The sequence below is a fragment of the Pongo abelii genome, chromosome 9 (assembly GCF_028885655.2).
Source record: "Pongo abelii isolate AG06213 chromosome 9, NHGRI_mPonAbe1-v2.0_pri, whole genome shotgun sequence".
NCBI lineage: Eukaryota > Metazoa > Chordata > Mammalia > Primates > Hominidae > Pongo > Pongo abelii.
In genome coordinates, this window is record NC_071994.2 from 85,045,614 (window position 1) to 85,071,208 (window position 25,595).

General features: G+C 41.3%; 2 protein-coding genes across 11 annotated transcripts in view; one reads left to right on the forward strand and one right to left on the reverse strand.

Moving 5' to 3' along the window:
* The window catches only part of PRCP (prolylcarboxypeptidase), a 75,256-nt gene extending 52,301 nt beyond the window's left edge, over positions 1-22,955 (reverse strand). Inside the window, exons 1-2 of one of the 6 annotated variants that reach the window (XM_063727882.1) lie at positions 21,920-22,346; positions 21,504-21,686 (exon numbers count right to left, since the gene is read on the reverse strand). In XM_063727882.1, the coding sequence (XP_063583952.1) occupies positions 21,504-21,671 (168 nt within the window). In that variant the 5' untranslated portion in view covers positions 21,672-21,686; positions 21,920-22,346. 6 annotated transcript variants of the gene reach the window in all.
* The window catches only part of DDIAS (DNA damage induced apoptosis suppressor), a 75,702-nt gene continuing 72,925 nt past the window's right edge, over positions 22,819-25,595 (forward strand). For 3 of the 5 annotated variants that reach the window (XM_063711317.1, XM_054524868.1, XM_009246885.2), the window contains exon 1: positions 22,819-23,089. The gene's annotated coding sequence lies outside the window, so the exon portion shown is untranslated. Of the gene's footprint in view, positions 23,233-25,595 lie in introns of all 5 variants that reach the window. The other 2 variants (XM_024255069.3, XM_009246886.1) reach the window with 2 other exon arrangements.

Here is a 25,595-nt window from a genome sequence, read left to right on the forward strand (position 1 = left end):
GCTATTCTCATGATAGTGAATAAGTCTCATGAGATCTGATGGGTTTATCAGGGGTTTCCACCTTTGCTTCTTCCCCATTGTCATTATGATGTTAGCTGGTTATTTTGCTCATTAGTTGATGCAGTTTCTTCCTAGCATTGATGGTCTTTATAATTCAGCATGTTTTCACAGTGGCTGGTACCAGTTGTTCCTTTCCATGTTTAGTGCTTCCTTCAGGAACTCTTGTAGGGCAGGCCCGGTGGTGACAAAATCTCTCAGCATTTGCTTGTCTATAAAGGATTTTATTTCTCCTTCACTTACGAAGCTTAGTTTGGCTGGATATGAAATTCTAGGTTGAAAATTCTTAAGAAGGTTGAGTATTGGCCCCCACTCCTGTAGAGTTTCTGCCAAGAGATCTGCTGTTAGTCTGATGGGCTTCCCTTTGTGGGTTACCCAACCTTTCTCTCTGGTTGCCCTTAATATTTTTTCCTTCATTTCAACTTTGGTGAATCTGACAATTATGTGTCTTGGAGTTGCTCTTCTTGAGGAGTATCTTTGTGGTGTTCTCTGTATTTCCTGAATTTGAATGTTGGCCTGCCTTGCTAGGTTTGGGAAGTTCTCCTGGATAATATCCTGAAGAGTGTTTTCCAACTTCGTTCCATTCTCCCCGTCACTTTCAGGTACACCAATCAGACGTAGATTTGGTCTTTTCACATAGTCCCATATTTCTTGGAGGCTTTGTTTGTTTCTTTTTGCTCTTTTTTCTCTAAACTTCTCTTCTCACTTCATTTCATTCATTTGATCTTCAATCACTGATACCCTTTCTTCCACTTGATTGAATCAGCTGCTGAAGCTTGTGCATGCATCACATAGTTCTCGTGCCACGGTTTTCAGCTCCATCATGTCATTTAAGGTCTTCTCTATGCTGTTTATTCTAGTTAGCCATTCGTTTAATCTTTTTTCCTGGTTGTTAGCTTCTTTGCAATGGGTTCGAACATCCTCCTTTAGCTCGTAGAAGTTTGTTATTGCCAATCATCTGAAGCCTTCTTCTCTCAACTCGTCAAAGTCATTCTCCATCCAACTTTGTTCCATTGCTGGTGAGGAGCTGCATTCCTTTGAAGGAGAAGAGGCGCTCTGATTTTTAGAATTTTCAGCTTTTCTGCTCTGGTTTCTCCCCATCTTTGTGGTTTTATCTACCTTTGGTCTTTGATGATGGTAACGTACAGATGGGGTTTTGGTGTAGATGTCCTTTCTGTTTGTTAGTTTTCCTTCTAACAGTCGGGATCCTCAGCTGCAGGTCTGTTGGAGTTTGCTGGAGGTCCATTCCAGACCCTGTTTGCCTGGGTATCACCAGTGGAGGCTGCAGAACAGCAAATATTGCAGAACGGCAAATGTTGCTGCCTGATCCTTCCTCTGGAAGCTTCGTCTCAGAGGGGCACCTGGTTGTATGAGATGTCAGTCAACCCCTACTGGTAAGTGTCTCCCAGTTAGGCTACTCAGGAATCAGGGACCCACTTAAGGGGGCAGTCTGTCCGTTCTCAGATCTCAAACTCCGGGCTGGGAGAACCACTACTCTCTTCAAAGCTGTCAGACAAGGAACATTTAGGTCTGCAGAAGTTTCTGCTGCCTTTTGTTCAGCTATGCCCTGCCCCTAGAGGTGGAGTCTACAGAGGCAGGCAGGCCTCCTTGAGCTGCGGTGGGCTCCACCCAGTTCGAACTTCCCGGCCACTTTGTTTACCTACTCAAGCCTCAGCAATGGGGGACGCCCCTCCCCCAGGCTCGTTGCCGCCTTGCAGTTCGATCTCAGACTGCTGTGTTAGCAGCGAGTGAGGCTCTGTGGGTGTGGGACCCTCCGAGCCAGGCACGGGATATAATCTCCTGGTGTGCCATTTGCTAAGACCATTGGAAAAGCACAGTATTAGGGTGGGAGTGTCCCGATTTTCCAGGTACCGTCTGTCATGGCTTCCCTTGGCTAGGAAAGGGAATTCCCTGACCCCTTGCACTTCCCAGGTGAGGCAATGGCCCGCCCTGCTCCATGGGCTGCACCCACTGTCTGACAAGCTCCAGTGAATGAACCCAGTACCTCAGTTGGAAATGCAGAAATCACCCATCTTCTCCATCATTCACGCTGGGAGCTGTAGACTGGAGCTGTTCCTATTCGGCCATCTTGGAACCTCCTCACTTTGCTCATTTTATTGTTTAGAAACACAGTCCAAATCAGAAAAGCTCAACAAGCCCTGCTATTATGAAAGAGCAAAAATATTGAGAAGGAAAACAAAATGGTGAATAAATAAAAGCCTAAGGAAAACTAGAGAGGAGGAAATGTGTGTTTTTCCCATCTGCCCTTATGGAGGCAAAAAAAAAAAAGTCCTCTGCAAGGAATGACTTAATTTTCAAGGGAAAACCTATAAACTGCTAAGCCACTGCCAAGTCCCTTCTCCCACAAACAGAATCATCTTCCTACAATAGGAAGTCATTTTCACCATGCAATTTTCCCTCCTCTAGACTTGCATGCTTTATGCCTCTCTTGCAACACTTTATACTCATAGTAAAAGCTTTTGCTTCCAGGTCTTACCTTTCCATTATGAGAGAAACATTCTTCTTTTTAAGGCCTTTGTGGTCTAGATCGGGGTTTTATAAAATGGAGGTTGTGATCCATTTGTAGGTTAGGAATTCATTTAGTGGGTCATAGTATTTTTCTTTAACAAAATTTCATGCTATTCAGCAACCAAGTTACAGAATTTGAAATTATTTCTATTCAGAAATCTTAAAAATCTAAGTGACCTGAACCATTATGCCCCGGTGAGTGTATTAATTCTCACTTAATGGCCGTGTGTGCTCTCTACTTGAGGGACAACCACCTGTTCAGTGTCATCTGAAGATGTAATTACAGTTCAGGCAGCCTCACAAAGTAGAGCACAGGTAACATCCAAATGCTACAGAGAGTAAGGACTAGGGCACCTGGGGGAAGGACAGCCCCTGCTGGGCTGAGTCAGCGGGGGAAGGTTTCTCTGAAGATGTGGGGTTTAAGCAGGGCCCTGTAAAGCCTGGATTGGACAAAAGGAGAGGAGAAAAAAAACATGGTGCCAGCTGGCCTGGGCTGAAGCTAAAAGAACAGAGGGACTGAAGAGGGTATTATAATAAGTTAGCCTGGAATTATATGGTACAAACTGCTAACCCTGGGAAAGCAAAGAAGAGGCAGAAACTAGGATGGAATCTTGGAAAGGTCTTGGTGATTGACTGGATTTTGGTTTGGATGTGAAGGTGAGAGAACCAGAAAATTCCAAAGTTTTCTATCCCATGTGAACAGGAGAGTGCAACTGACCCTTGAACAAAAGGGTGATTAGGGGCACCGACCCACCCTCCGCAACCCACAAACAGTCAAAAATCTGCCTATAATCTTTGACTCCGAAAAATTTAATAGAACATACTATTAACCAGAAGCCTTACTGATAACATAAAGTCAATTAACACATATTTTGTATATGTATTACATTCTGTACTCCTACAATAAAATAAACTAGGTAAAAATGTTATTAAGTAAATCTTAAGGAAGAGAAAATATATTTATTATTCATTAAGTGAAAGTGGATCATCACAAAGGTCTTTACCCTCATCTTCACTTTGAGAAGGCTGAACAGGAGGAGGAGAAAGAGGAGGGGTTGGTCTTGCTGTCTCAGGGGTGGCAGAGGCAGAAGAAGTGGAGGAGGTGAAAGGGGAGACAGAAGAGATGTACTGAAAAAAAATGTGTATAAGTGGACATGTGCAGTACAAACCCATGTTGTTCCAGGGTCAACTGTAGTACCATTAACAGTAATGTGAAAAATTCAGAGAAGTTTTAAAAAGAAGTGTTATGTAATAACATTAACATTTGCTGTAGAAGTTAAACCTGTTTTGGACACCTGAGTTGCACTGAGATATCCATACTAGGGACACTAAGCAGTACAGGCAGAATCCCATTCTGTAGGCACTCACTACCTGGGAGGACCAAAGCTGATATTGAGCCAGTTCTTAAAATACTGAAATATTTCCATATGAGTTGGAGAAAAACTACCTGTGCAACACACACACACACACACACACACACACTGCCCTACTGCCCCAGACCCCTTTTTAGATCTCCAGACCTAAAGAACCATGGAACTTCAAAAGGCCTCAACTCCATGACTAGCTTCTGTTCCCACTGGCCAGTGTCTATGCCATATTGGTAGTACAATACTGGCAGATTGTTGACAAAACCAAGTACTAATGGTAGAAGAATAACTTCAGCTTGAGCCAGTTATTTTTCTGAAGAGCTGATGAAGGCACACACTGAGATACACTGATGGATGTAGTCCCAGCACTCAGGCTGCTCACAGTCCAAGAGGATACCAACATATAAATAAAGCAATGCGATCCAGAGTAGCAGCATCGAAGTAGCTATAAAGTGCAATAAGAGGCACAAAGAGGATAGTAGTCAGTTACCCAGCCCATGGGAGGGAGGCAAAGCAGTTCATAACAAGAGAAGATGATACAAGACCTGAGCAGTGAAAGATGAACAGCAGTTTGCTAGGGAGAGAAAGGAGGAAGACAAACCATTCCAAGCTGACAGACAGCAGCACTACGTAAGCCACAACCCAATATACTGTGTACAAAATAATGAGATGACGAATGTGTAATGTCTGGCACACAGTGTCAATAATAAATAACAATAAATAATAAATATTAGAGTTTTTCTGGCAGATTTATTTCTCTGATTATGTTTTTAAAGGTTGATCCTAAAATATATTTGCATTGTCTAAGCCTACACTAGCTAAGCAAGGGATGGGCATTCAAGATATCCTGGGAGGCAGAGGTCAGTCGGTTTGGAATTTAAAAATAAAGCATGTAAAAATAAATTCACAACATCAATTAGTGTTGACTGCACTTGTTAGATGTGTGTAAGCAAAGATGAGACTTGGTGCTGCTGCAGGCCTCTCAGATGCACAGATGAGTGTGACCCAAGGTTGCTTAATGAAATCACAGAAAGGTGATTGGTAAGTATAAATCCCCATCTCTTTCAAAGGGCTGTTGTTTTTTTAGAAATTAGACTACATAAAAAGGCAAACCAACAGCCTGTTTTAGTCTGCACTGGTCACTGTCATCTACAGCCAATTGTTCAAGAGGAAGGAACCACTCAACGCCAAGGAGAAGGGAGTCATCACCGCTGCTTTCCAAAACTGTTGTATGAGCTGCTCCCTCAAAGGAAGAGGCCATCAGTGCTCAGGAAGAGGCAGAGATTTCCGACAGTTTTAAAGGACCGTGTCTGCAGCATGACCCACAGTTCAAGCTGCATAAAAATATAAATTCACTGACAAATGATAACAAGTACTTCCTTACTTTCCTATCTGCTGAATCACAGCCATTGTTTGGGTTGTAGTTCCTGGTTTAAATTAGATTATTCAATCACAATGATGCTGGCCAAACATGCTGGTCATATGCCATCAGGAAAACTTAACAAAAATGTCATTTGTGCTGGGCACGGTGGCTCAGGCCTGTAATCCCAGAACTTTGGGAAGCTGAGGTAGGAGGTTCACTTGACCCCAGGAATTCAAGACCAACCTGGGCAACCTGTAGAAACCCCATCTCTACAAAAAAATACAAAAATTAGCCAGGCATGATGGTCATACCTGTAGTCAAGCTGCTCAGGAAGCTGAGATGGGAGAATCGATTGAGCCCGGGATGTCGAGGCTGCACTGAGCCATGATCACACCACTGCACTCCCACCTGGGAGTGAGACCCTGTCTCAACAACAACTACAAAAAATCCAGTTGTGTCAAGTCTTAAACACATAAACACACATACTTTTGCACTAATAAAAATTAATCTGTACCAAGGCACCTTTTAAAATTCTTTTTTCCCTCCTTCTGAAGACCACAAATGTTCTGATGTAGTGGAAAGAGAAGGGAATTTGCAGACAGACCTGACTTTCAGTGCCATCTTGGCCATTTATTAGCTACTTAACCAAATTCATGGCTTTGGGCTTGTTTTCTCAAATGCAGAATGAAAAAAATAACACCTACCAGAGGAGTCTTGTAATGATTTAGTTGGATAATACATATGTGCAAGTGCCCAGCAGCAAAGGCCTGCAGGAAGTAAGGGCTTGATTTATTACTAATATATTTTGCAAGGTATTACTAGCACACACCTCCCAGCTCAAACAATGTATGTCATCAGTGCTCAATATTGTCATGTGAAAGAAAAAATATGATATAAAACTTCAGCAATTTGTTCTGAGTGGTCACTTAAGAAACCAAGACTTGCAAAGTGAAATTACTTTTTTAATGGCAGCTATCTTGGAACAGATAACAGAAACAGGGTAGTGTCTTGGTGACAGTAAGAACCTCTTATACACCAAATATGATGTGGCCTGGTATATGACATGTTTTTCTTTTTCCTTTCTGTTCAGTTATAGTCACCAATGCTGTGACATGTGTAATATATATTTAATATACATTCCTCACTGTATAAATAACTGAGCTATGAGGAATGGTACATATTGCAGAAATACAACATGAGTGCTTTGGATATTTTATTTTTTAAATAATCTGTGACATCACTTTCATTGTTCCATATGCTGAAGATTATAAATCCACATCTCAAGGGACTATTTATTTCCCCTTAGATGGCAGAATAATACAACTACAATCATGGTCCAAACAGCCAGGCTTCTCATAAATGTGGTTAAGGAGACTAGCTTAAATTTTCAGTCTAATATCCTTTTAAATTATACACTTTATTAAATAGAAGAATGTATTTTTATTCTAAACAACATGTTAAAAATAAGACCAGTCTCCAGGCTTTTAAAGAAAACAAAATACTTAGGTACAGTTAACTAGATTTGACTCCCTAGTCTAAGAGCTGGTAGACTTTCAAAAGCAGAATGCAAGAGAGGGACATGCAAGGACCTTCCACTCTTCCAAGAGTGAAAGATGAATACATGGCAGTGACTGGTACATGCAGCATGGATTAGAGACTTTTACACAAACTCTATAACTTATTCCAAGCCAAATTTTATACACAAGCTGTTGGGAAAGCTTAAAATGGATAATTTGCTCATGGACTGAGCACCAATCTTCAGGAGACAGAGTTCTATAGTAGTGACTTCACTCCTGCCTCACCAAAGATGTATCCTCCTTCATTCCCTTGGATAGGACCTTTTTGTGATAGTCAATGGAGGTCTCTTAACATCCTTCACTCAATGAATTTATAGAGCTATCCAAAATAACTCATAGTGTTATTTTAGAAGTTTTCATAGTCCCCTTATGATGCTAACATAGTTCCCATTAATTTAAAGCTCTTCTTTCTGTAACACAAAGTCAAAGTCAGAAGAAAGTTCTGTATAATTGAAATCTCCATTATATTTTTGCTGTCCAAAATTACCCAACCTGGTGTTAGGAGAATTAAAATTCTGCTTATTCTTCAACTTTATTACTGTCTAATATGGGTTAATATCTCTAAATCAGCCATGAACTACCTGAATTTTTTTAATTCTTAAATTTTTTGACAGGGTCTTGTTCTGTCGCCCATGCTGGAGTACAGTGGTGCAATCATACCTCACTGCAGCCTTGACCTCCTAGGCTCAAGTGATCCTCCTGCCTCAGCCTCCCAAGTAGCTGAGACCACAGGTGCACACCACCATGCCTGACTAATTTTTCCATTTTTTTAAAAGACAGGGTCTTGCTTTCTTGCTCATGCTAGTCTCAAACGCCTGGTCTCAAGTGATCCTCCTACCTCAGCTTCTCAAAGTGCTGGAATTATAGGTGTGAACCACCACGCTTGGTTGAACTACATGAATTAAATATAAGCCATGAATTGTAAAACCTTCTGTCTATTTCTGAAATATAGAGGCAACATGGTACAAGGGCTGTGATGTTGACAGAGCCAGGTTTAAATCCTGGCTCTATCACTTATCAGTTGTGCAATCATACATAAATCACTTCAGTCTCTGAGCCCTTTTTCCTCTATAAAATTGTAGTAACTCCCTACAGGGTAAAATATAAATATGCATTTATTCAGTGCCGTCACAAGATGAATACAAAACAACCATACTCTGATCAACTGTGTTCTGTCCCACACCATCTCAACACCAAGCTATGCTCTTAAAGTCAATGAAAGCTACAGAGAAGGAATATCCACACCGTGTGTATGTAAATGGAAATAATGACAATACTGACCTCACAGTGTTGGAAGCCCACCTCCAAGGTCATCATCTTTGATCCCCCCCATCTCAGTCTTACTGACCTCTTTTCAGTTCCTCCAACACAGCCTGGTCCTTCCTACCTTAGGATCTTGTACGTGATATACCTTCTACCTTGACAGAAATCTTTATCATCTCCCTTCTTCTAGTTCACCCCTAATCATCTTTCTGGTCTCTCCTTTAACATCATTGCCATCAATAGGATTCCCTAATACTCCAGACTTAGGACCCCGTTATAGACATCTCATACTTCCTTAAAGCATAAATCACACCTATAATTACTTGTGACTATCTTCTTTCTCACTAAACTGTAAGCTGCATGAGGCCTATGTTTGCTTTCCATTTATCCCTAGCTATTAACTCGGAGTATGGCACAAAGGAAGAGTTCAACAAATATTTTTAAATGAATGTATGACTGTGCTGTTTTACTGTGTAACTGTTAGATATTATATCAACTATCATAGAGTGATACTTCATTGTTATCTGTTGAGGCTCAGAAAACAATACCCCAAAGTATTGATATTATGTCAACTATCATAGAGTGATACTTATTGTTATCAAAGTATTGTTCCTTGGGAGTACTTTGAACTGAAGAACACTGGAAGAGTCTCAGAAGCAAAGTCTCTTTCTGACCTCTTCTGTCTTTCTCTCTCGTGCTCCTCTCTCTCTCCCAAGGCAGGTCATAGAAACCAGGACCCTTCTTCCCAAAAGCCAGCCATGAAGCCTAGAAATATTAAATCTAACCTTCCCCTTCCTTTCTGTGTAGGAACTGGCTAGAAAGAAATTCTCTGACCTACTTTGTCTCATAGCTGATCTTAAGACCTTCATTCCAAAAGGGGTCTGACACTATATCCAGGAGGAAAGAATGCCACACAGAGAGACCAAGAAGAATCAGAACAGACAGACCTTGCTGAGTTTCCCCATTCAGACTATTACCACTAGGATCATTCCCTTTTTGTTCCATCACATTTCTACAGGACTGTCCATTCTTCATCAAACGTAAGCCTAAAAATGAAGAGTTTCCCCTGAGTTTTTTGGGTCTTCATTTCTGAAGACTCCCATGTCACATAAAACTGTGCTTAAATACACTTGTTATGCTTTTTGCTTGTTAACCTGTATTTTATTATAGGAGCATTGACCACGACCCTTATGATGGGTGAGAAAAAGTATCGCACCTTTCTGCCCATACATATCATACAACCAAATTGCAGGGCTGCTCAGAGAAAGCTTCTAAAGAAATCTGACTTTAACAAATTTGTTTTCTCCTAACCTGTGTGGGCAACCTGTACAATATGAGCAGCAGGAAAGACAGCATCGTGGGCTTAAGAGAGACACAGTTGCTGCTTCTCTCTAGCCGCAGCACCACAGGGCAACCTGAACTAACATGTATGCCATAGAAAGTAAGGATTTACAAATATACACAGTTAACTGGCTTCCATTTGCAAATGAAAAACCGAAATCATAAAAAGCTTAAAACCGAAATCATAAAAAACCGAAATCATAAACACTCTAATAATAAATACAGGTGGTACACAATTACCACAGAAGTAGCGTGGAAGGAGACATTCTTTTTGTTGTGTTCATTCTCCATCCCAGCCCTCGCCCATACACAAAAAAAAAAAAAAAAAAGAAGAAATGCAGCATTCCCTCCCTTAATCCTTTCTCTGTAGATATGTTGGTAGAAGGAAAAGCACAAACTTCTAGCCACAGCTTCCAGACCACCAAAATAAGAAAATTAAAACAGGTAGGTCTGTCTTTATCTGACATTCTATTGTGCTCTCCAAAGGATGTGAGACAGCTAGGATCCAAGTTTCCTTACCCTTCCCCTCCTCCATATACACACACCTTCCTTACCTCAGTGTGTAGAAAAATGGGAGAGAAGGAGGGGGAAAGATAGAGATTCATCAGATTTGTGAAAACAATACTCTAGGAAAAAAAATGTCACATGTGCTATGGAGGAGTATGGATGTTTACAAGACAAGATTCCTGCTTTAAATGTAGAATAAGAGAGGAGTATAAAAGATTATATATAACACAAGGCTAGAATAAGACATGTGCCATAAAAATACAAAAAAAGATTTGACCAATCACACACTGTCCAGGAGATTTAAAAATGGGCTGGGTGCAGTGGCTCCCACCTGTAATCCCAACACTTTGTGAGGTACAGGTGGAAAGATCACTTGAGGCCCGAAGTTCAAGACCAGCCTGGGCAACATAGCAAGACCCCATTTCTTTTTTTTAAAAAAATAGCTAGGCATGGTGGCACATGACTTTAGTCTCAGCTACTCAAGAGCCTGAGGCAGGAAGTTCACCTGAGCCCAGGAGTTTGAGGCCAAGTCTGCAGTAAGCTATGATCACAGCACTGCACTCCACCCTGGGTGACAGAGCAAGACTCTGTCTCAAAAAAAACCAACAAAATAAAAAAGAGGAAGAAGAAGGAGAAGGAGGAGGGATGGAGGAAGGAGAGGGAGGAAGAGAAAGAAAGAAGAGGACGAGGAAGTGAGAAAAAGGAGAAGAAGGATAGCTCCTGGAGGAGGCAGAGGCAGAAGCAGCAGAGGAAGCTGCAGAAGCAGCAGCAGAAGACGCAGCAGCAGGAGCAGCAGAAGCAGAAGAAAAAAACAGCTCCTGGAGGAGGCAGTGTTAGAGGTAGGGGTTAAAAAATGGAATGGGATTGATAAAAGAGGTAAGGCTCATAGGAGAGAGATTCCAGGCAAAGGGAACAATGTGGATTAACGCACAGACAGGAAAGGAATGGGCATATGTGGTGAATAGATAAGCAAAATGGAAAGGCAGTTAGGACCATAGATTGAAAGGCCTTAAATGCTACAGGATTTTGTTCTTAATAAAGCAAACAATAAAGAGTTGTTGCAGTTTCTGAAAAGAATAGTGATTCAACTGGAGGAGAAGTGATTTATGTGACAACCCATGGGAGCTGTACTGGAGGGGGAACTGCAGGAAGCTAGGAGGACCAACTGGTTTACTCTTCTAGTAGTCAGGGGAGGTGGTAATAGGGGTTGCAACAAGGGGCTGTAATCACTCCATTGCATGCAATTCTCACTACCCAGGCCTCTCTCACTTTGTTGTTCTCACTTGGCAAAAGTGCAATTCACCAACTCCACCACCATACCCAAGAAACTGAATGTAGCTAGAGAAACATACAACCACACCAAATGGCCTTACAAAGTTACAAAAGCTGCCCTGCAATCAAACCGTATGCCCCTAGTGCATTTACTTTCCTTCTCGGCTAGAGGAGCATTTCTGTTCTCTCCCTTTCTCATCCTCGGCTGATGACCTTCCATCTTATCCTCCTGGGAAAAGAGAAGCATTCTGAAAAACAGCACACAAGCTCTCACTACTATACTACCTTCTTACCTTCATCTGTGCCTATATGATGTGCCTAATCCAGTTTGACTATGGTCAAACTGTTCATGCTCTTGTTTTTCACTAGATCCCATTTCCTCTTGCCTAAGATATCCCACTAGCAATTCTATCTCTCTCTTGTTCTGTCACTTTTTCACTCTCTCGGCTCATTTCCCTTAGCATACGTTCCATTATTTCTCCCATCATAAAAATGGCAACCCTCTTCCCCTCCATCTACCACACCATATTTCTGCTCCCCTTCACAGCAAAATTCCTCAGAAGATTACCACGCTCGTGGTCTCGATTCAGCTTCTCCCATTCTCTCTTGCATCCACTCCAGTGAGGCTTTCGCCTCCACCCACCCTCCAAGGAAATTGCTGTCAAGGTCACCATAACCTCCACATTGCTAAATCAAGTGGCCAATTCCCAGTCATTTATTTATGCACTATTGGTTACCCTCTTATTGAAATGCTTTCTTCATTAAGTAATCAGGGTATCACAGCCTCCTGGTTTTCCTCCTCCAACTGTTCCTTCTCAGTCTCCTTAACTGGTTCCCCATTTCTCTGACTTCTAAATATGCAGTGTTGAGAAGATAATCTTTAAAAGAAAAGACCATCTTCACTAACTCCTTTGTTGCTCTCTTCCAATCTCATGGTTTTACATATCATCTGTATACTGACAGCTTCAAATTTGTATTACTTGTCCCACCTTTCTTTTAAATTCTTGATACAATACCATTTCTGAAACCAAGTTCCTCTTCTCCTTCCTTCCCCAAACCTACTCCTTCTGCAGTTTTCCCCATCTTGGTAAATGACAACTCCAACCTTCTAACTGCTCAGGCCAAAAACCTTGGAGTCATCTTCAACTCTTTATCTCACACCCTACATCTAATTCATCAAGTATACCTCTCAGCTACACCTTCAAAAATATCCAGAATCTGAGCACTTCTCAGCCTCCACCACTACCACAGTAATCCAAGCCACCATCGTCTCTAATCTGAACTTTTGCAACAACCTGGTCTTTCTGTTTTCCTCCTTTCCCCTGCATAGTCTATTCTCAACACAATAGCCAAAGTGTTTCTTAAGATTTATTAATCAGAGTATGTCATTCTTCTGCCCTTAAAGCTCCAAAGGCTTCTCATCTCATTCTGATTTACGGCCAAATTCCTTTCAATGGCCCAGATGTCCCCGCATTATCTGGCTCCCTGAACCTCCTTTCTGTCCTCCTCTCATTACTCTCTCCCTTGGGCATGTCTCTCCAGACATACCATCCTCCCTACAGTTCCTCCCACTGGGCGCACACCTACCTCAGGGTTTTTGCACTTGACCTTCCCTGCCTAGACATTCCCTGTGCCTAGAATGTTTTTCCCCATGCCTAGAATGCTCTTTCCCCAGTGCCTCGAATATAGCAGGCACCTAATAAAAAATTAGGTAAATGAATTTAGACACAAATTGAACATTCATTTTCTATTTTGCTTTTTTCATTTATTATTAATGCATAAACATTTTATCAGATTGTCAGAATACTTTAAGACCATAATTTTTTGGGCTAACAACATTCCATTTTATAGACCTACCACAAGTTATTTACACTTTGGGACTGAGAAAACAGGATATTTACAAATGGGATATTTTGGATGTTTCTTCCTTTGATATTTCTGAACTTCACTTCACTTTTAGAAGTGAATCTACTAGTGAGGATATGTACCTCACAGGATTGTTGTAAAGGCTGAATAGGAACTAATAAGTGGACACAGAGACATCAGTTTTGTTACTACTGCTTAGATTACACAGGCATCATGATGTCAATAAAAGATCATAGATCCTGAAACAGATAAAAACGTGACTCACAATATTGTCCTTTAATAGCTTAAGACATTTAACCTCTATGAGCTTCAATTAAACCATCTATTTCAAAAAGCGATTATATTAATAATAATTAAAAAGATATGTAAAAGAGTTTAGCATAATATTGAGCTCAGAGTATATAATCAATAAATGTTCATTCATTCACTTCTCATAAACAATACCTAGGGTTTTTTAAATTGTGAACCAGAAAGAAAAAAATATTTTTATAAATTATCCCATTACATACATATTGTTAAACAGATAATAAAAATTTTCAATACAGAATTAGTCTTTTTAATTAACAATTACTCAACACTTAACCAAAGCACACTTAAGATTACAAAAAACCTATATATCAATTTTGTTTCTTTTATTATAATAAAGATAGGCAAAACAATTATTTTTAATTAGTGAATGATGGTATCAATAAATAAGTTCCTTTTTATCATGTGCTTTAATGTACATACACAACAGGTCAGTAAACTATTACAATGATGACAAGTGAAGCAAGAATACATTTTAAAAATTCACCTCACTTCAGGGCTATTTCTTGAAGCAATCTGTGTTGGAGTCAGATGAATGCCAAGACATAAAATTTTCAGTGTTTTCCATGTTGTTTAGATATAAGTTTGAGTATACGCAATTGGAATGGTCAACAAGTACAATTTGAACTCCTTCAGGATATAGTCATCTCTGCCTGGCCAAGACCTAGCCCAGGGCCTGACATATGAAAGACACCGGATCAGCACTGAGTAGGTAGGTAGGTGGGTGGGTAAGTGACTGAGTATGGTAGTCATTAGTGCTGTCTCTCATCTAGGCACTACAAAGCCAATACTTTTTGTCTTCCTACCCTTGAGTGGGTACAGTCATTTAACCAGTTCTAGCCAAGGAATTGTGAGAAGAAGTGACATAAGTAATTTCCATTTTGGAGCATTTATATGAGATCTTCCATGTTCTTTTTCCACTGCTAAGTGTTCATGAAAGCATATGCTAAAAAGGAAACCCTGATCAGCCACTTAGTCTCTGAGTGAAAGCAGGAGCACAGCCCCCTGCTCATCCAATTGGAAGTTTATGACAGTAAGGGTCATACATTTTGTTAGGTTAAGTGACCGAAATTCATAAATTTTACCATAGCAGCAAAACCTAACCTATCCTGGATAATACAAGCAAGATAACGACATTCATTTCAGAACTAGAAATTCATCAGAGTTTAATTTCAGAAAAACAAAATGGTACAGATAAGCAGTATAGCTCAGTATAATAATTTAACCTCTCTATATGATAGCTCTCTTGCTCACCGAGTCTGATGGCTCCTGCCTGTAATCCTAGCACTTTGGGAGACCAAGGTAAGAGGATTGCTTGAGGACAAGAGTTCAAGACCAGCCTGGGCAACATAACGAGATCCCATCTCTACAAAAAGATTAAAAAATTAGCCAGGCATTGTAGTGTACACCTGTAGTCCCAGCTACCCGGGATGCTGAGGTGGGAGGATCACTTGAGCCCAGAGGTTCAAGGCTGTAGTGAGCTATGATCACATGGCTGCACTCCAGCCTGAGTGACAGAGCAAGATCCTGTCTAAAAACAAACAAACAAAAAGGATAGTTCTCTTGCCTACAAAATGGAATAATAGCATCTACCTCACAGAACAGTAATAGGGATTAAATAAGTGAATGTCTATTAAGTACTTAGGGTAATATTTAGGGTATTTAAAGCTTTCAATAAATGGTAGTAAATTACTATCATTAATAATGCATTAGACACATTTACACTACATATGTAATTTTACTTTCATCTCTTGCTCCTTATTCATTTTAATTTATGGTCAATTTTTTCAATTCATAATATCTTTATTAAGAAGTACCATATCCTGTCAGAACCACATAAAAAAATAAAAAGAAGTACCATCCAAGGCACTAGGAATGAAGACAAATAAGATCTACCATCAAGGTATTCTCCTTACCTATGATTCTCCTTTCTTCTCCAATAGACCCACAACCAAGCAAACTTTAAAATCATAAAACACAATGTTTTATTATAATATAGATCAACTATGCAATATTATAAATAGTGTATCAATTGAAGAGGTGATTACTTTTTAATTTAAAAACACTTTATATGTTATGGGTCTGTGTCTTATTCAAAGTCAAGATAGTAAAGTTGTTTAGGTCCAATTCACCAAAGGCAATTAATGTTATGGCAAAAAACAAAACTTGTACCCACATTTCCACTGTTCCTAATGCAGTGCCCTATAAACAGGAGGCACTCAGTGAACAGAATTATAGGTATATCAGAGATCAGCAGATCCAATCCATTTATCTTACAAATTAGTACAATGAGATCTAGAGGGTTAGGCAACTTGCCCAAGAGTATGATGTGAGTTAGTGGCAGGGCTGATCCTAGAACCCAAACTTTGAAAATGTTTTAAAAGTCTAAATTCTCTAAAGCACAAAGTTCCTGCAATATGCTGACAGAGGAATATAAACAAGACAGTGAAAAACCTAAAGTTAATTTTTATTGAAATTAGATTTTAGAATTAGCTAGTAAGAAATTTAAAACTCAGCTATCAGAAAGACAGTGTTAGATTTACTATTGTTATCAAGAGAAGAAGGTACTTCCAAAAACCTAAAAGGGTAAATTCATTACCATATTTCCCCCCAACACTTTATCAACACTTAGCATAGAAAGAAAAATAGAAACAGTTTCATATGCTTCTTTTTATGTACAGAATCTTGTGTGAAAATAATGATTTTAAGCAAGAAAAAAGGTTAATTCCTAGGCCACAAGACTATTAAAGTATTGATTATTTTAATCCTACTGATTTTAAAAAAGTGAAGGGGTTAATTAAAGCCATGCACATTAGGAAACTGCAAGATAAAAATAATGTTTATCATTTATTGTTTACTAAGTGTTATGCACTGCGCTAAATATGCACTTTACACATACCACCTCTTTTTACAACAAACTTATGGGATAGGTAATATAATTATCTCCATTTTGCTGATTATGAAAATAGGGGCTGCCTCTGAGTAACTTACTCAGGTAGTGGCAGAAACAGAACTTGTTCTCAAACCTGTTTGCCTCTAAATGATATGCTTTGGGTTTTGTTGTAGTTGTTTTTTATTTTTTTGTACAGACAGGGTCTCACTATGTTGCCCAACCTGGTCTCTAGCTCCTGGCCTCAAGTGATCCTCCTAGCCTCTCAAAATGCTAGGATTACAGGTGTGAGCCACCACACCCAGCACCAAAAGCTGTGCTTTTAACCACCCTCCTGTTCAAGCTGTATCAAGTTTCTGACCCTCTATAATTTAGATCAAGTTCAATCCATTCTATCTAAGGAGAAGGCTACATGATCTCTAAGGCCCCTTGTAAAAATGATTCTGTGTCACCAAACACATAAATCAGTTCTGAATTCACACAATATTTCTGACAGGACACTCCAGGCCTAAGGGGAAGGCCATCAATAGATGAACAGATAAGAAGAGGAGAAAGGGGAAGAAAAATTTAAACGAGGAGGAGAAAGATCTTTATCAACTTGCCCTACAAGGTGCCTAACATAGCTAGACATAACATTTTACTAGACATCAGGGCCACTGTGACAAAAGTGGGAAAGGGGAACCTAGAACAGGAATTGAAAGCGGAACTATAAAGGATGTACATAAATTTAAATAGCTTAGCCCACTGATGTGATCCCCTCACAGCAGATGAGGAAGGAGCTGCAGGAGTCAGTGACCATGAGCTCAATGCTGGGCCACAACACAGACTTCTAACAGAAACAATGATCAGCAGTTAAATAGGAATAGCTGCGTACTAAATTTTCAGAAGAGGCATTACCACTATTGTCATGCATTTGGATGAGAGTGAATTTTCCGGACAGAGTTGTGAAGGAACTAGCACTTGTTCCATTAAGTTGTTTAAATTCCTACCATGTTCTATGCACCATCCATGTGGCTTTCATTTGTTACCATACTGAACTCTGACAACAACCTTGGTGGATGTGATGATTAATTTTATATGCCAACTTTATAGGCCATGGTGCCCGGCTATTTGGTCAAATATCATTCTAGATGTTTTTGTGAAGGTATTTTTTGGATGAGATTAACATTTAAATCAGCAGACTTTAAATCAGTGGACTTTACCCTCCATAATTTGGGTGGGCCTTATCTAATCAGTTTAAGGCCTTAATAGAACAAAGTTTTACTTCCCCTCACTTTGGGAGGCCGAGGCGGGTGGATCACTTGAGGTCAGGAATTCAAGACCAGCCTGGCCAACATGGTAAAACCCTGTCTGTATTTTTAAAACTGCAAAAATTAGCCAGGCGTGGTGGCGGGCACCTGTAATCCTAGCTACTCGGCAGGCTAAGGCAGGGGAATCACTTGAACCTGGGAGGCAGAGGTTGCAGTGAGCCAAGATCTCGCCACTGCACCCCAGCCTGGGCAACAGAGCGAGACTCCAACTCAAAAAAAAAAAAAAAAAAAAAAAAAAGACTGACTTCCCCTAAGCAAGAAGAAATTCTGCCAGCAGAATGCCTGTGCACCCAAACTGCAACTCTTCCCTGGGTTTCCAGCCTCCAACCTACCCTGAAGATTTTGGACTTACTAAGCCTCCACAATTGAATGAGCCAATTCCTTAATAAAAATCTCTCTTGTAGAGAGAGAAACACACAGACGCACACCCTAATACAATAGATATTGCTCCCAATTTTACCACTGAGAAAAATGATGGCCTGACAGGACCGATTCTCCCTCTTCACTATAACACACACTAAAATGTGTGATTCAGGACTCACATTCTAGCCTGAGGGGCTCAGGTGGGAGGTACAAGGTAATAAGCATGCAACATTGTAACCACAAGCCACACATTCCAGAGAGCCCTTTATGATACTGATACCACACATACTACACATGTACCCAGAGCCTCGATGTGCCCAAGTGATGTACTATCCTTTCTCTGGTCTCCTAATTCAGTTATTTCAGGTAAAAGAAATCAAATATTCCTACCTAAATCAATATTTGAAGACTTTGAAAAAGGTGGAAAAAATAATTAGTAAAGAATTAAAGTAAAAGATAAAAAGAAAAATAAAAAACGATTTGTGACAATTAAATGATGGTAGCCTTTGTTATGTTTACGTTCTTTTTGGATAATCATGCATTCACTCTCTCAACAACTTTTATTTTGTGCTTTATACTTTTTCATAGGCTTTTCTAGGTATTGCAGAGTGCTAACTAGCTGGAGGGACACATACAATATAGTAAATGTGCAGGATGAAAAAAGACCAACTAAATTGCCTTAAAGAAGTCAAAGATTCACAGAAGAGGTGAGACATTTCTGCTGGAATAGAAGTATGAGTTTAAATAGTGGAGAAGGGGGATGGTATTCCAGACAGAATTTCTGACAAAGTAAAAGTCACTTGAGTCTGTTAGGTTGCTAAAAGTGGGACCTGGGATGGGGGATTATGGCAGAATATAAAGTTGGAACGACTAGCTAGGGTTACATAGTAAGGAACAATGGATTCCCATGCCAAGGTGTTTGGCCTTTATCCTGCAATCAGAGTTATGAAGAATTTCTAAGCAGGGGAGGGATAAGGCCATGGGCTAAGCCTTTTTAGAGAACACTCCATAAAACCACAACCTTTATATACATAGAAGGACAGCTGGGTCCAGCTTGGTCACTGGGGCAGATATAACCACAGGTAAATCATTATAAAGTTTAATAAAAATTAAACCTTGAATAAAAACTAAGCCTTACATTTTAATAATAAGTTTATTATTAGAAGGCACTGAAGTATTTCATGTGCTCTAACTAAAAAAATTAAAGTTGAGTTTACACATAGTCCCAACTAAAAATCAGAATTTGGCAACCAGTATAATTCAGAAATTATTCAGAAATTCAGAATTTGGTTCAGAAATTGGCAACTAGTATAATGGTTCAGAAATTGGCAACTAGTATAATTATAATTATGCAATAAATACATATGTAAAAGTTTTCCTCAGAAAATGAAATAAAACTCAATTGGAATTGACAGAAGAAAAATTATTATTATGGTAATAAATACATACGTGGAATCTGGATCCTAAAATATAAATTAAATATAAGCCAGTGGACAAAATGTGGCTGAGTAAAGCTGGACTTTGCATATCACCAAAAATGGAAAAAGAAACAGTGTTGAATTATATTTCTAAGGAGTGCAGTGGCCAAGAAAGGAATCTACAATAAAGGAACATAAATTAGGAACTAAGGTACTAACAAATCATTTGTTCCCTTCCACCCTTTCATTCTTTCACTCTCTTCTTTTCTGCAGATAGTTCTCTTTTTCATCAATCCCAATGGGATTTTAGAGATCTTCCATTCCAATAGTCCTCCCCGTTTTACTTTAGCAGTTGAGTTCTGCAAATGGTTGTATATAAAATCCCAGCATATAAAACAGACAAAAGCTGAAAGAGATCCAAGAGAGGGTACTATAGCACCTAATTTGGCCTCCAATTCAGTCTTCATCCACTTTCCCTCTGAAACAGCTCCCCAAAGAGCCCTTAATTTTCCTCAGTAAAGTGTAAAACACATTGGTCCTTGTCCCAACCCTCCTAATTTACAAATGAGGGAATTATGCCCTAGAGAATTAATTTAAGGGAGTTGCCTGAGAAAAAAGACTATTTCCTGATACCCCTGCTAAAATTAAAATGTTTTCTCTTCCTCATAAACTTGAACTCAAATGTCTGGGTTAAAAATTGTTTCTTGGCTGGATGCAGTGGCACACGCCTGCAATCCCAGCCCTTTGGGAGGCCAAGGCAGGGGCATCGCTTGAGCCCAGGAGTTCAAGACCAGCCTAGGCAACATGACAAATCCCATCTCTATTTTTAAAAATAAAAAATTTTTAAAATCATTTCTAAGTTATTCTGGAAATGTATGACATCCTTCTACCACAAATTCCCACTTAAAATTCACACAACGGCTGGGCTCAGTGGCTCACGCCTGTAATCCCAACACTTTGGGAGGCTGATGCAGGATTATTGAGCCCACAAGTTCAAGACTAGCCTGGGCAACATAGTGAGCCTTGTCTCTACACAATCAACAACAACAAAATTTCACATAGGTCTATAACCACATATTATATGAGTGCCTACTTGACGCCAGATACTCTGCTAAGAACACGTTATCTGCTCTCATTTAACCGTCACCACAAACCCCAAGAGATCAAGGAACTAGGCTCACAGAAGTACTGTAACCTGCCCAAGGTCACAGAGCTAGCAGGGTGGAATCCAGTTCTATTTGACTCCTAAAGCCAAGCTTCAGACCCTTGCATACTTTCTAATCCCAACCTTTTCCAAATCTTTTCCTATTTTTACACAGGCTTTCAGAAATGCTGAACTGTAAGGATTCCTTGTCATTTCACAGAGGATGTACTTTTCCATCAAGACCTGTGGGGGGAATGCCTCATGCTGCAGCCAAGCGCAAAGGCATCAAGCCTAAAAACCTCTAATTTGACGTTACAGACCATAGAAAGGCTAATCCCCACCCCCACCACAAACTCCTACAACTCCTTTTACAAGCATAGGCTACATACATTCACTCTTATGGGGAATAGGGACTGTCAACAATTCTTAATAATAAGGCTACAAAATCAGCTCTGAGCTGACCCCTTATGAGAGGCTGGCTTTTAGGATGGATAACTATCCAATATTATCTAATAGATAAAGATATTAGAATTTGTATTTAGGGCTGCCTTGGGGCAAAGGATGACTATCACCGCAGACTAGGTACCAGAGCTGGCATTTAATAATTTAAATTTGAGGGAAGTTCAAGGGAGTTCGGATTGGGGCACCCTCTGGGAGCAGGGGGAGTTGAAGTGACTGTCGTGTCCAATTACAGAAAAGCCTGAATCAAGAGTATGGAGCCAAAACTACTACCAAATTATTGGTAATGGGAGGAGAAAATTAAACAGAACTGGGATTTGAGACCACCTTCTGGAAGATGTGAGCCAAAAACCGAACAGATCCTAGGCATCAAGGGGTGTGAATTTCGAGGTGGGCTCCGTTGCCCAGGCTCTGAGGGTCAGGGTTCCCGGCGGTTGGGCCTGGGACGGCGAAGCCCCCGCTCCCCCTTACCTTCTGTTGGAAGTAGAGAACCGAATAGTTCTTGGCTACAGCCGGGAGGGATGTGGGGTTGGTTGGCAAGTGTAGGCTGCCGAGGGCCCTTAATGCCGGCCGGAGGGCTATGGTGGTCCAGGGCGCCAGAAAAGACAGAAGCAGGAGCAGGAGGGCTCGGCGGCCCATGGCTCAGGCTGGAGACTGCAGTGCGGGTGGGAGGGCGAAAAGGAGGCCAGCAGAAACGCACAGGCTAAGCCCTGCCCAGCCTGCAGCTCCGCCCGCCGCAAAACAGCTCCTCCCGGGGGAAACCCAAAGCCAGCCAGCTCCTCAGAGACGCCGCCCAAGCCAGGTCACCACAGCCACTCCGCCCCCATCCCCGAGGACACCGCCTCCACTCCACTTTCATCTCGTGCCATCTGCTCCTTAGCACTCACCTTCATTGCGGTCACACCCCAAGTCTGCCCTTATCATGCTAGGGCCTCTTCCTACCTCATCGCTGTAGCGCCATGCTTTATCTATAGCGCCCCTGAAGCCCACCTGTCCTTCAGGTCACCCAATATCCCTACCATTATCATCACCGCCAAACCCTGCCCTGGCCGCCTCAATTCCATTGCGACACCTCCTGCCTTCCGCAAATCCTACATAATGGCAATAACAGCTACCATGACAATTTATTGAAGGTTCACTACAGGCCAGTGTATCACGAGGCAGGGAGGCACAGGCATCATCTCCTCTAACTCAATCGTACAGCAATCTTGTGCGTCGTATATGATTGTTATTCCCATCTATAGATGTGGAAACTGAGGCTCAGAGAGGTGCGGGAACTTGCACTAGATCACTCAGCAGTGAGCGGAACACGTCGTCGCAGACCGCTGGGTCCAGCTCCAAAGACTGTGCTCCTTGCACCCACCTCCATCATGGAGCCTAACCACTCCCTATGATACTCTGTTCTTGGGTCACCCCAAAACTGTGTTGCTCGCACAACCCATCCATTACACAGGTCGCCCTGGGTCCACATCGCCCCTAAATCCCGCCAGGTCCCGGTCCCTTCTTTCAGATAACGCCCGCTTTCTTCGGCACCGGAAAAACCACTCCGCGCTCCACCTCCCTCCTGCCTCCTGCCACCGCCCCCTTCCTCCCTCCGCCCGTGGGTAGTGCTAGCCCCTAGGACAGCGCCGGGTCTGGCTTCCAAAGCTCCCTCAACCCTCTTCATCCGGCTTCCATTCCCTCTTTCAATCACCCCGCCAGACTCCAGAGCGCTGCAGCTCGCTCCACACTTTCCGGGGATCCCTACGCCCAGGAGGCTCAGCGCCGCTCCAAAACCAACTTTACGGACTGTACTACTGATCCACCTGTCGGAGAGAAAGACTCTACCCGCAGTTTGACGAAAATGGTCGTTCCCAGATGCTTGTAGGAGTTCTTCGCTAAGCTCCACCCTCTGCGGCGCCTTCTTCTGATTGGCTCTGAGTAATCCCTGCCAAAGCGTTACTTCCGGCGGAAAAGGACGCGGGAGATTCGATTGGAAGGCTGCCGGCGAGCTACTGAGTCCGGCAGGTCTGAGTCACTGTGCGTCGCCTGGGCCCGCTCCTGGTCTTCTCCCCCAGGTGAGCTGGGTAAAGGGGTTCTCGGGAAGCCCAAGGGCCGGAGACTCCCAAGGAGGCTCTTAACTTCATTATGAATGAGACCCACCCAGAGCCCGGCGCTTGTTTTTTCACAAGTGGTTCTCTGTAAACGGGCAGCCATGAGGGTAAGTAAAAGAATATAAACGTCAGTTATTTTAGACTCAGTGCTTTTGCAATCACCTAACGAACGCTTATTGAACACTTACAGTGCCATCGAGCTAGACTCGGAGTGAGCTTTTAGAATCGGAAATAGAGAGGAAAAGGCGCGACTCTTGCTTCTGTAATGTGCAAATATGTATTCAGCGAGCCACTGTGCAGAGTAGTACGTGCTGAAAGGGGATCTTCCAAAATGCTATGATGGCTTAGAAGAAACATACTTTAACTGACCCATGTGCTTAAACCAGAGCTTGAAAGTTTTCTTCCTTTTCACATCCAGCCAGTCCCTACCAACCTCTTGAATATCTCAGATCTGTTCACTTGTCTCCGTTTTTTACTGACATTATTTTGGTTCGACCCTATGACTGCTACATAGCTGTGACAGTAACCCCCCTTCCCCCCGCCCCAGCTGGTTCTCCTGCTTTCAATCTTGCTACCTTCCAGTCCAGTCTCCACATTGCTGGGCTGATAAAGTTCATATTTGACCGAGGCACTCCCCATTGAAAACCTTTCAGTCGCTCCTATTTGCCCTCAGGTTTAAGCCAAGACTCTTTAACATGACTTACAGACTCTTTCCTGTCTGACTTTTGCCTGGCTCTTCAGCCCTAGTGGTTTTCCACCGCTCCAGCCATATAGAATGTCTTTTGTGTTCCTGAAGTGCACTATCCTCCTTCTCACCCCAAACCGTCTTCTGACCCTGTCCCTGACCTGGCTAATTCTTACTCAGTTTGCAAAGCCTTTTAAATCAGAAACCCTTTCCTGACCCCACAAGACTGGATCACAGAGCACCAAGTAATTATTTGTTTATTCTGCAGATAGTTAAGTGCTTCTTTCGTCTGTGCCAAGAACTGCTAGGTACTGAGATCCAATGATGAACAAGGTAGATTCCTGTTCTAATGGAACTTATCTTTTATGGATGGAAGTAAGGAGAATTTACAAGGAAACGATGTTAATTAGACTGGTCTAAGAAGACCTTTCCAAGGAGTTGATACTGATGCCTAAAAGATGAGCGTGATCTAACCATGCAAAAGAGGGAAAGAAAAACATTCTAAACAGAGTGAACAGGTTGTGCAAACGTCCTGAGGCAGGAAAGAGCTTGACATGTTAATGTTCAAGAATCTAAGGAAAGACCAGTATTGCTGGAATATATTCAGAAAGGACAGTTGTATGAGATGAGTCTGGAAAGATGGGCAGAGACCGGATCATGGTTAGGAGGTTAATCCAGCACCATAAACAGGAGATAATGGTGGTTTGGATTAAGATGATGGCAGAATATATGAGGGAAAAGTGAATGATGGTTTCTAGGTAGGAAGTAGATTCAAGTACCTTCTGATGAGTGTGATGTGGGATATGAAGGAAAGGGAGGAATGACAAATGACTCCTAGGTATCTGGCCTGAGTTACTGGTTAGTGAGTAGTACCATTTACTGAGATGTTACCTTCTCCATCCCTGTAATAAATGTTTCATAAATGATATCAATGGAAAAACTGTATTGTACTAAGATTTTCCTGGTTCATGTTTTTAAAGTATTTTCCATCAGTATTTCTCCTTTCACTGAAGATTTTGTCTCTTTGTTTTTTTTGCTTACTTAATTTTCACTCTCCTGCCTGCCTCTCTTACTTTTCTAGAATTTTCGTGTCAATGTTACTAAATTATTTTTTAGGGACTAATTATGACTGCCTTTAGAAAAATTAAATAAGTATGTGCCCTTGGAGGAGACCATTAGACAGTGTTAAGAAAACAGTTCAAAACAGCCACCCTTCCCATAGCTGAGGCCTCTTGGCCTGTAAAATATGAAACAGAAAATTGGAGAATTACAAGGTGACAAAGATTTTTATGCAAGGCAAGAACAGTTTGGAGAGGAACGAAGAAAGGGAGAAAAGTTAGTCATACTTTCCTTTCTTTATGCCATTAGAAGTGGAACTAGTTTTTTAAGGAGTAATTTCATCCTTTGGGCACAGTCTTGAAACAAATACACGTAGTTTCTTTCAAGTGTGAAGCTTGAGCAAAGAGAGTAATGGACTAGAAAGACTGGTAAGCTACTCATCAGAAGGCATGAGTTCCAGACCTGATTAACTTCTCTGAGTGGATCAGATAATGATGCAAAAGCACTTTTGCAAACTGTAAAGCAGTCAAATGAACTCAAACTGGATTATGAACTTTAAGATAGGATTCACATCGTACACTTTTATGTTCTCTTCAGCTCCATCCCCAGATGCCAGTTTACACTAAATACTTAATTGAACTGTTTCTCTAGGATCTAACATAGAATAAGAATTAGTTTAGATTTTCTAGTCTAACCCAGTTTTTCTAGATCTTCTAGTCTAGCCCG